The sequence below is a fragment of the Enhydra lutris genome, unplaced genomic scaffold (genome assembly GCF_002288905.1).
Source record: "Enhydra lutris kenyoni isolate GAN:26980312 unplaced genomic scaffold, ASM228890v2 scaffoldscaffold24, whole genome shotgun sequence".
NCBI classification, from domain to species: domain Eukaryota; kingdom Metazoa; phylum Chordata; class Mammalia; order Carnivora; family Mustelidae; genus Enhydra; species Enhydra lutris.
Window position 1 is genome coordinate 4832175 of NW_019154108.1, and position 11932 is coordinate 4844106.

General features: G+C 38.8%; 1 protein-coding gene across 1 annotated transcript; it reads right to left on the bottom strand.

Moving 5' to 3' along the window:
- Window positions 1-1035: 1035 nt before the first annotated feature.
- LOC111150915 (TNF superfamily member 18) lies at window positions 1036-10530 on the bottom strand. Its single transcript, XM_022508602.1, has 3 exons — window positions 10291-10530; window positions 3950-3980; window positions 1036-1788 (listed from the first exon to the last, which is right to left on the bottom strand). The coding sequence occupies exons 1-3, from the start codon at window positions 10432-10434 to the stop codon at window positions 1442-1444; spliced, it is 522 nt and encodes a 173-aa protein (XP_022364310.1). The 5' UTR covers window positions 10435-10530; the 3' UTR covers window positions 1036-1441.
- Window positions 10531-11932: the final 1402 nt, after the last annotated feature.

Sequence of the window (11932 nt, forward strand, 5' to 3'; positions counted from 1 at the left end):
TAAATTAACTTTATATGTAACACTATTAATTAACATAATATAGTTTTTTACAAATATCCATAAATAATTTAAATGGGTGATCATGTCATCATATTACAGATCTTTCAACAAGAATCCACAAACAGCTAATTAATTTAACAGAGTCTAAAATCTTTAGCAAGCTATCATTGAATTGAATGTTATTCATTATTTTTGGAAGTTAACATGTTTGACCAAGACCAGCTCTTTAAAGTGAGGAAGGGGATTTGGTTGGAGTAAGCTCTGAGCAACAGCCTCATGTGCCCTGCTTCAAACAGGGAAACGAAAAATAGTTTGCTAAGAAAGGAAAGTCAGTTGTAGCTTTATTCTACCCACCTTGAGCTGAAAGGGAGTGCGTCTGATAATCTGCTAAGCTCTTCAGACTTAACATCGTAGCTGAAATACTAACCCTAAAGCTGGGATATTATGACACATTGGGGAAGACCAGGGCCCTATCAATCACTAGTTCTGTGGGTTGAGGCAAGTTACTTATGTTCCAGATGCATTCATATTTTCACTGTTAAAATTGTGCCAAAAACACCTGCCTCATTTGCTTCATAGAGTCGCCCTGTGATACATGAAAGCACTTTGCAAACTGGCGAGCCGGCAAGAATACGAAATTATTACATGACATAATACATTACTGATGATGCCAATTTCTAGGGTCTAATTTTAGGGTCACTAATGATTACTCTTTCTTTACTACTGACATGTAGGCACACATCAACAGCTTCTCATGAGCCCTGTGTCAAGGTTCAGAAGGAGGCCTCTGACCAACTTGTTTTATGAAGCCTTCTACATCCCAAACGTGATGAAATCAAGGGAAATTCCCAAGTAAAGTGCACTCCATTCTATGCCCTCTGTGGCTGTGCCCCAGTAAATCTCTCGAGTATTCTCTGTCTTCTTATCATCACATCTAAAGTGGGGTGTTGTTGGCATATCTGTGGCCACCCTCCCAGTCTGGTTACTTTTTAACAGAAGGGCCTCGAAAGACAGGAGTATGGGAAGAATAAAGTGAAACAGCCCAAGAATATGAGAACAAGGCCAGGCCACTGCCCTGGATCTGTTTTTTGCACACCAGGTAAGGCTCCCAGGGCAATAAGACATTTTTCCCATCCAAGGATTTAAGAATTAGACACAGACTCTTTGAGAACCTTCTGTCCTCAAGCGACCCACAGTCATTTCTCGTGGATTGATAAAGCATCTTTGCTGACCCAATGTCAACGGTAAGCAAATTTCTCTGGCCTGTCCTCTGAGTCTTTTTTGGATAAGCTTGAGAGATGAAAACTCACATGCAGAGAGGTTCTATGTGTGTTGATTTGTATGCTCAGACAAGCTGCAGGTGTGGAAAGTCTGCCTCCTCCAACGCAATCACCAGCACCCCTCCACGTGGGAAAGATGGTGCGGAAGCCAAAAGGAGTTTCTAGGGGTTGTACTGCGGATTTGCCAGCAGCACGACCCCCCAGTATGTGTGGTTTTTTAGAACCTGATGGTCAGAGTTGTACATCAGTTCTAGAATATCCCCAGCGTGCAATTCGTAAGTCCCTCCTACATTCTGAAGTTTAGAGTTGTTTGTTAGAGCTTGTATGATGTCTTCGTTTTTACGTAGCCGCACCACAAAAGGAGCTGGTTCCTTGTAGGTTGTGTTGGGAGCCACTTGGCCATAAATGAGATACAAGCCATTCTGAAGTATTTCCAGTTTCTCATCCGCTGTCTTATTCACACAAGGTAGCTTAGGACATGTCATTTGCCATTTTAAAGGGGATGGTCCTGTAAGACATTTACAGAGGAGGAAAGAAAGGAACGCGTGGTTATTCATTTCATTCCCTTCCTGATTATAGTTCTTTCCCACTTACAGGTTGTTTCTCTCCCTAGTCTGTATTAGTTTTCTCCAACCACAATTTTAATATTTTAAGTATCTAGTCCTTGTTTTAGAGCTCTAAAGAAACGGATTTGGAATAGAAAAATGGGTTGAGTTTTAGGGGCACTGTATCTGTTGTCAATCAAGATTTGTGAAAGGAACTAAAGAAGGAGGAAGGGAGAGAGGAATCACACACCAGGATTGTGATGACCAAACTTGACAGGATGCATATTCATGCTTTTCTATGTAAATACTATTTATTGTGTATCATTTTATCAATGAGACCTTCCTCATCAGTCTACAGAAAATAGTGCTCTCCTGCCACTCTCTCCCTTTATCCTGCTTTAGTTTTCTTCACAGAAGGTGTGTCATCATCTAGCATATTATAAATTAAGTGGCTCATTTCTTTATTGTTTGTATTATACCCACTTGAATATAATGTCTTTGAGTACACGTGCTTTTCTGTTTTGTTCACTGCTATATCTTCAGCCCCTAAAAAGTTCCCCAAACCTACTGTTTGCTCAATAAATATTTCTTGATTGAATAATACATCCATGCTCCTGAATTAGATGTATTATGTCTAAATTATGGCTTGGGATCCCAAGATCTGCTTGGGATATCATGGTATATTCATGAGTTTATAAATGGAAATTATTTGAATTTTTAAATACAAAAATTTAAATTTTTAAGTGTTTAAATATAAATATCCCTAGTTTAAAACTGTCAAGGGATGGAGAAAGAGTCAAGACTTTGTCACTTATTTTCATAGGGATATGGGGAATTTACATATTTTTCTAGTGTTAATTGTTTTTGCATAGTAATGTGCTTCAGAGCCCCAGGGAGTGTCTTGATAATTCAAAAATATTTATTTGGCCTGTTCTCTAATTCTCTGTAATTTTTTTATGAGGATTTATTTCATAATTAGAAAGAAACCTCGATAAGAAAGCAATGCAGAAGAGATCACACATTGACTTAAATTGTTATTTATATATAACTGATCGATTATAAGACTCTGAGGGTAGATTCTGAAGGATAATGAAGGAGAGATCATTATAGCAAGTAGCAAAGTTTCTCTGTACCTTCAATGAGCCCAAAGCCCAGTAAATTTCTTTCTGCTTTACACGTAATACTTGACAATAGGCAAGTCACCAGGACAAAGTGTCACTGGTTCTCTCATTCTGCAGTAGGAGCCACTTAAAGACTTGAGGCCACTTAGCAGCACTTGAGTTCCTCAACATTTTATCACCTCAAGAAGGAATTTCAAACATATCATTATTTCCACTCCATTTACTAGAAAAACAAGAACAAATTACAAAGGCAGAGACAAGTACTAAAAAGAGATTCTGTAATTCCCTCAAGCCAGGGAAGCCCGGCATTTAGAACTATATGTTAAAAGAGGGATTAGCGTTAACTTTAGAAATGTTCTGCTCTTGGCTGAAATGTGTGTGTGTGTGTTGGAGGGGAGGGTCTGAAATATGTAAACAATTCAAATGCATTTATTTTCGATTTTGTATGGATTCTAAGGCATACATTAAGGCTCAGTGTACCTATAAACTGTAATGTGTTTTCTTAGTGAATACCAGGTCATCTCTCTAAGGGAAAGTGGCTCAGAAGCGGAGAGGAGAGGCACAAAGAAAGTGGCCACTTCCCTGGCGTTCATTCCTTTTCTATTTTTTTGGAAACAAAAATGTCGCCCTACACACACTCTACTGAGTACCAGCAACATGTGAACTGTGAGAACTTTGAGTTCGTCAGAGGGAAAGGTGCTAGAAATTTGAAACTTGTGCTTATTGAAGACACAAAATTAAAGGTGGATTCCAGGATTTCAGGTGTCTGGCTCTGTAACCGTGATGTGCATTCCTGCCCAGATTTGTGACAGTGAATGTAAGCTTCATTGAGGCATGAACTTGTCTGTCTTGTTGTTTACTTCTCAAGTCTCAGCTCCTAGAAACTGCTCGGCACGTGATAAGCAGTTATAAATAGTAGTTGAAAAATGAGGAAAGATGGGCTTCCTTCTTGGAACAAATACTAAGAAAAGCAAAAAGGAGGCGTGCAAGACAGGTTACTTACCGAACTTAGCTATGCAGGGTTCACTGGCAGTCTGTGGGGGAAGAAAAAGAAGAGCCAGTCAGGAGGATGGCCGTGGCACAGCCTTCTTGATGGGGTTATTTGGTTAGAGGCTTCAGATCCTGAAGCAAACTTCTTTTCCCTCGCCATATTACAAAATCCTGCCCTCCACTTTGCCTTGCCTGTTTTAGCTCTCCTTTGCAGATGGCTGGCTCCGTCTTCCCCTTATCACCTAACAGCCCTTTTGGGTGTTCTAGGCCAAAGTTAAAGTCTCATCCCATCCACCTAACAGGACAATTATTTGATCTCGGACTCTCCTCCTCTTGGGCCATAGGAATTATCTATAAACAGTAGTCTTCACACCCCAGTCCCTACACCATGATCCATCGGCATGTGAAAAGAAAATAATAGAATCTCTAGTTAAGTTTATCTTTATTTTTAATAACGTTAAACTGTAGACGTATTCACAATGCAGGCTGGTAAAGCCGCCCTCATCTAATATCCAGACAATCACACCGTTTACAGTAACTGAGGTAACATGAGGAGACTAGCTTCAAACTGTTGTGACATATCACAGTTCACTTGCTACAAGAAGCCACCAGTGTGATGAATTCTATAAATACTGGTATTTAAATGCTAAAGACTTTAAAATACTTAGTAGTAAAATAAGGCATAACCACAAAAAAAATTTTTGTTCCGTGTAAAGTTCATTAGCTTCCTTGCAGAAAAGGGCTTAGGGGACTGTTTGAACTTAAAGATATTGCACATTTTTCTTTTATGGGATTTCTTTGGCTGCTGTGGTAGGAATAAAGCAAAGAGAGGCCAGGGCCAAAGCAGTGAGACCAGCTAAACGATCACTGTAATCATCTAGGCAAGAAAGCATGGTGCCTCTGACCAAGGTGCTGGCTATCCCGACGTGGATATGGGATGAGAAAATGAGAAGACAAAGATGGTCCAAGATGTTGGGCATCGGTAACTGAAAAGATAAAGTTGTTAATCACTGAAATGAGCAAGATTTAAGAGGAGTAAATTGAGAGGAAAGAATCATGAGCTCACTTTTGGACATATCAAGTTTATGACTGATACTTCTGACATACCCAGGTAGACGCGGGTGTCAGGTAGGCCTCTGGATCTACGAGGATGGAATTTAAGGAGTTTTGATGATATACATTTTGGAATCTTTAGCTTCTATGAGATACTTTATGGTGTGAGGCTGTGCTAGATTGTCAAGGGAGTGAGTACAGACAGAGAGGAGCACTGAAACACTGCAGGGTTTGGAGGTCAGGAAATGAGGAAGAAACACCAAAGGAGACCAGTGAGTCAGAAGGGAAACTTGAAGAGTGTGGTATTGGAAACAAAGAGAAGAAAGTATTTCAGAGACATGTGATCAGCTCTATCAAATGCTGCTGTTGGGTCAAGTGAGGTAGGACAGGGAATTAACTGATGGATTTGATAATATGGTAGCCGTTGGGGTTCTTGGCAAAAGTAGTTTCTGTGATGCGGTGAGGACAGAAGCTTAATTAGAATGGATTTAAGGCTAAATGAGAAAAGAAAAATCAGGGGAATTTTGCTGTAAGGGAAAACGGAAAAATTAAGTGGAGCCTGGATGGGGATGAGAGGTCAGAGAAATGTTTCGATTTTATTGTTTTTCTTAGTCTTTGGTTTTGTTTTAACATGGAGGAACTGACAACATGGTTATCTGTTGCCATTTGATGGGAATGTTCCAGCAAAGGGGAAGGAGGGGTGTGAAATAGAATGTAAGAGCAAGGAGATAATTGTCGAAGCAGTCAATGCCCTTAAGTAAGAAAGGACAGAATCTGGTTCATAGGAGGCCTTAGATAGGTTCATGAACAATTCATGCACAGTGACAAGATGGTAGACAAGTGGTAGATATGATGGGGAGCTTTGGAACTTCTTCTTTCCTGCCTACTTCTATTTTTTCATAGAATTTGGAGGCAAGGTTTTCAAGTGAGAAAGAGAATGAAGAAAAGATATTGCATATTTAAACTAAAGTCAAAGGAATAAAATAGTCCAGTAGAGGAGAGTGGAGAAATAAATATAGGTTATGACAGTTAAAATTGTGAATCAAAGTAAATTAGCTTAGAATATAATCTTCAAATTATTGTATCACAAAATGTTAAACTAAGGTTAAGAAAATAAAAGAAACACATTTATTGAATTACTGAAATATTATTTCGGTTATATTAGAAATGTTTATATATGTAAAATATAATATTTTGGTAAAAGCAAAATAGTTTTGCACTGTGAATATACTATTTCAAGCATGTCATTTGGTTCCTTATAAGTTTTCATTTTGTGTATCTTTTTATTATACCTGGTATTAGCCCTTATTGCTAACATAATAAATTAGCATATACAGTGGGATTATACTCAAAAATATTTTGTTGGGGGCGCCTGGGTGGCTCGGTGGGTTAAAGCCTCTGCCTTCGGCTCAGGTCATGATCCCAGGGTTTTGGGATCGAGCCCCGCATCGGGCTCTCTGCTCGGCAGGGAGCCTGCTTCCCTTCATCTCTCTGCCTTGCCTCTCTGCCTACCTGTGATCTCTGTCTGTCAAATAAAAAAAAAAAAAAAAAAATCTTTAAAAATATTTTGTTGATAAGGAGGTCCAGTCAGAAAGTTTGGATTCCTACAATTGTCTTTGCTCTTGCAATCATTTCATTAGGAGACACCCTTTTGGGGTGTCTTAAAAGAAATGCTGAAATTCAGTTTAGTTTGATCCATGATAGGCATGTGCTAGTTTATCTTCCGTTTTCTCACTTATAAAATGGGAGACATAACAGCACCTAGTTTACTGATGGTGTTTATGGGCTTAAATATAATAATCATGAAGAAGGGCTTTGCCCATACAGATCTGGTCCTGCTTATTAAATATTAGCTGTTTCGATAATGATGCTGACCATAATGAAAAACGGAACAAAACATTGATCCTATAATCCCGGCCCGCATAGTAAGCAAGAGAAACACACACAATTCATAGTCCTCGCCTCTTAAGCAGCTAATGATCTTTCTAGAAACACATGATCACACACATGAGGCAATTGGGTAACAACCTCAATATAAGTGAGTGCGAAAGACTGTGGCACAGATAGCATCTGTGGTGTCTCCCATCGTGCATAGAGAGTGTGTGGAGAAACCTGAGGCCACAAATTAGTTGCCAGAGACAGAAATCATGGGTGCTGCACTAGGGCTGCTTTAATGCCTACTTAGAACTCCAGAAACCACCACTGACATTTTCTACTGCCACAAATGAGAATCTGTCCAATCACAAAAATCCTCTATTTGGCAGTAAGGTATAGTCTTTATTTTTATTATTTTTTTATTGTGTTTTGTTAGTCACCCTACAAGACATCATTAGTTTTTGATGTAGTGTTCCAAGACTCATTGTTTATGTCTTTAGCTGAGGAAATGAAACAGACGAATAAGGAATGTCCGTTTTGGTAAAAGCCTTTTTAAATTTATCCTCATTAAGTTTAAATTTTTTAAATTAAATTACGATGTCAGCAGTAATGCGAATATGAATGACTGTAATCTATCAGAGCCTGCTATGGGTCAGGCACTGTCCCATCTCATTAATCCTTACTGTAGGTCTAAAGGGTAGGAAGTAGCATGCTCCTTTGCAGATGAGGAAGTGCGTCTGAGAGGGATTAAGTAACTAACCCAACGTCATGCAGCTGATAAGAGGCTATGCTGAGATCCAAACAGCCCGTCTGATTCAAAAGTCTCACCCCTACTACTCTGTGGGGGCAGTTTCTATTTATAATACCGCTGATGTTTAGGAGAGAGGTAAATATCCATTTATGAAGAAGCATATGGGACTTTCCATTTAATTTAATTCATTTTTGCTTTGAAGGAGCAATTGCTCTTGTAACTCCATTATGACATAAGCCCAGATTTAAACGTTTGGGTTCAAATGACCAAAACAATAGTTCTTTCTTCAAACCAACAACCAACCCTACTTAGATCACCATTTGGAAATAGACTCTATTCTGCTTCTAAGTACAAACCCGACTTCTCCTTTTGGAAGCATCTTTCACTTCATTGAAGCAGGGAACTCTTCTGAACATTCGTTTTTTGGGTCTTTTTGTTTTGTTGTGTTTCGTTTTAGAGATAACTTCTGTGAGGCTATTTTCACTGAGGGGTAGACCAAACTCCTTGGGTTCATAGCCAACCCTTCCAGTTGAATGTCTTTTGAAAGATAGGGATGGGGGAGGAGAAAGATTGTGCTCCCAAAGAAATTTCTGTTGGTGTAGAGGAAGCCGATCTTCCTGTCTAATCCTTTTTGAATTAGTGCCTAGAGATGTTGGAAAGTGGGATTTTGCATACAAAAACTAGAGAGGATAAAAAAAAAAAAAACCCTCCAAGGTTCATGTGTATGGTAAGAAGGTGGAAGCAGTCACCTCGTCGTGACTCGCCGTCCACTAGCCGCACAGCCCTCTTTCCCTGAGACACTTATTTGTGGCCGATGAGGGACGGGAAGTGCAGCCAAGTGGAAAATGAGTCACTGCGTCGCGTCAGCCGGGCCTTTGGTTTTTCCTACAGGAAATAAGCCTTTATGGCATCCAATCATGATCATAGCCTGAAAACCTTTAAGATCTCCCCAAATTTGAAATAAACTCTAGGCTACTTCTTTAGAGGGGGAACCTTTCATTGAGAAGATGCACATTGTCTAGGAGAGAGAATCAGAGCTTGAGCACATGGGCTTGATCAAGTTCAGTTCTGGCAAGAGGCCTTCTAGGTACCTCTGGCATCACTAGACATCCTCTTTCCCTTTGCAGAAGCCACTGTGTTCCTTTGAGAAGGACATATTCAGCCCCTTCTATGCATTGGTTCCCTAGCCATATGTAGGAGTGGGTAACACCTATAACATTGTCTTATATTCTTCAGGAAATCTGGTTAAAAATTGAGGTTGCTCTAGAGGGGTGAAGTCTTCCAAAGTTAAGCTATTGCTATTCTCGCCCTTCCTTTTCTTCACGAATCAAAACACTCAGAATTCCTGACAATTCTTTTCTTTCTGTTCAAGCATCACTTCTCCAGAAAGTTCAGACTTCTGCTTGATACATTCCTGGAGAGAGTAGGGGTGTGATTAGAAAGGCCTCTGTTGCATATCCTTGTGTACAGTTGGGGAATACAGATTAATGGTTTAATGTCTAGGAATGTGACCAAAGCTACACTTCCCCTAACTAAATTAATACCAGCAACTACCGTGTCCTTCCTCCTGTGTCTTTTCTCAGTGGCTTTTAAATTAAGTCACAGAAACACATTTTTGGAGATTTCACCAGCCACTCCCCTTTAAAAAATGTGTCTGCAGGTGCTAATTGCATATGGCCCTTTCTTAGATAGGCATATACTACTATCTTCTCTCCAAGGTGCAGAATCTTCAAATGTACCCCCAAATAGTCTAACTCTTAAGTTAAATAAAACATTTCTTATTTTCTTTTGGTCAGTGCTATGTAGTCAACAGTCAGAAAAATTTAAGAAGAATCTAATATATCTCCAGTTCTTTTACTAGACCCACAACTTGGGTTGGAGCTCAATGGGAAATTCCTGATAAGCATCAGGGGCTTCCCAAATACAAATGTGCTTCCTCCTTCTTCCATGAAGCCTTCCCTGATCACTCTAGCCCAAAGCCATTGTCCCCTATTTTGAATTCCTAAAGCATTTATGCTCTCTATTATCCTTAGATAAATTATTAATCACTGTATTTTATAGCTGGAAGGGGCACTGTAATGAACAAATCCATTCTCCTACCACCATTTTTCAGATGAAGAAACTGAGAACCAGGAAGACTAAATGTCTTTCTTAAATTCATACAGCTAGGGAGACCTAGAACAAGAATCCAGATCTTACTTCCTAGTTCAGTGCCATTTCCTTCCACGAAGATGCACTAACCACCATTCACTCACCTTCTTCTTTCATTATCTCCTTATATCTTTTCCCTCAATAAGACTATATGTTGCATCCCATTCCTTGAAGGCAGGCATATGTTTTATACCTTTCTACATTTTATACCTTTATCCCATCAAGAGGGGTTAACAGAGTTCCAGAAAGGGAGAAAGTATTCCCAGGCATCTATCAATTGACTGATTTAATTAAATGATTCCATCTGACCCAGCTGTGCAGCTAACATGTAGCATTTTCTAGTACCTTTCATTTCAAAACATTTATATAAACCTCAAAAGCCATATGCCATGACAAACTTGAAACTTTTTGCATTTTCTATACCCACACGTCTCTTCCAACTAGTTCTAACAATACTGAATGGCAATGATAATAAATAGACTTCAAAAGAAAGGCAGCAATTTTAGGTACTATGATCTCCTTACCTTGAATGGAAGAAAAGTGAGAATTAGTGTACTGAAGGAGAAAAGCAACAGCAAAGGAGCTATCACTGAGTAGAGGCACCATTGCTTCCAGGATGATCTGTGTGTCCCTTGAGGACCTGAATGGCTTAAAGGCATATCTTCCATGAGGCTCAAACTCGTTCTCTGCAGGAATAAGAGCTCTGGAAAGCAGAAATTCACAAGTGATGGTCCAGTGATGCAACTAGTCAGTTTTGTGGTATGTTAATTAGCAGTGGGTGTAATAGGCGGGGTTTTCCTTTTGATTCTGTGTGTTGGAAAACGATACTTTTGGGCTAAGTGATGACTCTCATTTGGCAAAGGACCAAATGCACTGAAAGGAACAGAGGGCTAGAAGCCAACACAGACAGAGAGGATGAAAAAAAACCAACACAAGGAACTTACAGAGGGAAAAAGTTCTTTTCTGAAGAGGAAGTACAGTACTGTGTAACATTACAAATTAATTTTAGATAAGGAAATTACTTATAAAAGAAGAAATAAAGTTCAACATTAAACCCTGTCATGCTCTAGATATCATGTATGTGTAAGGCAGGGGTTGGGGATCTAGGGAGGCTAGGGTGCATGGTTTGGAAAAAAGAGTTTCATCAATTTCTAGGATATAAAATATGTTCCTTTTAAAATAGTCTCTAGAATACAGCTGCATTACTAGAATTTCATTTTTAAAAAATATAAATACAACAAGCCCAGTTTTCTCACATCTGATCATTTTAAAACCCTGAAAGTTTCATACTGGCATCAAATAAAGTTATCATACAAAATGATGTTTTCCTACACTTGCATATGTTGTGAGCTTATACTCCAAAATACTTGAGTTTCTTTCTGGCACCGAAAGTGCTGATTTACTACAAAATTGAGGAAGTCCCTGGTTCTCTGTACTTCAGTGTTTCCATCTGTTCAATGGAATACCTACCTTTTTTTTTTTTTTTTTTTAAACAGAATGCCAGGATCATGTGCTAAAAAGAACATGGATTTTTAAATCCGAACTGAGAGGAGAGCCTGGCACTACCCAGCTCTTACCTGGCCTTTGGCATGATACTTGACTTCTCTGTTTCGTTCATTTTTAAATTGAGAAAATTCCCACTTCACGAGGATTGAGAATGAAATGAATGTGAAAAATCTGCCTTATATGAGATGTTCCATAAGTGTTTATCTCTTTTCCACCCTTCTTAAATACTATACTGTAGTATACTATATACAGTCTAAATTTGGAATCCATCACAAAATCCTGGAAAGTAATGATTTAAAAGAAATATTTACAGCAGGGTATTATTCAACTGAAGTTCTTTTAAATAAAAGTTTAAATGAAAGCATATTGAAGAAATTATTTTTTAATTTAGGAGAATCAAAGTTTTTTTTTTTTTTTTTAAATCAGGGGGAAAAGGCTTACAGATTTAAGATCCTCATTTATAAAAGAGAAAGCTAAAGATAATAGAGGTTTTGTGGTGGGTCACACCATGAAATGCTGGGTGTAGTGGACTGGGAACCTGAGCTCAGGGATACTAACTATCTTCTAACCGACCATCTTCTCTTAATATCACACTATTTGTAACAGTATTTCTCCCTGTGGTGTCACATTTTAACTTGGCCTTATTTTACCTTGATCAAT

Coding starts and splice junctions, on each gene's coding strand:
- LOC111150915 (XM_022508602.1), bottom strand. CDS start 10,434: ATGGAAGATATGCCTTTAAGCCATTCAGGTCCTCAAGGGACACACAGA. Junction 3,981..10,290: donor TCACTTTTCTTCCATTCAAG/GTAAGGAGATCA, acceptor CTTCCCCCACAG/ACTGCCAGTGAACCCTGCAT. Junction 1,789..3,949: donor ACCCTGCATAGCTAAGTTCG/GTAAGTAACCTG, acceptor AATGTCTTACAG/GACCATCCCCTTTAAAATGG.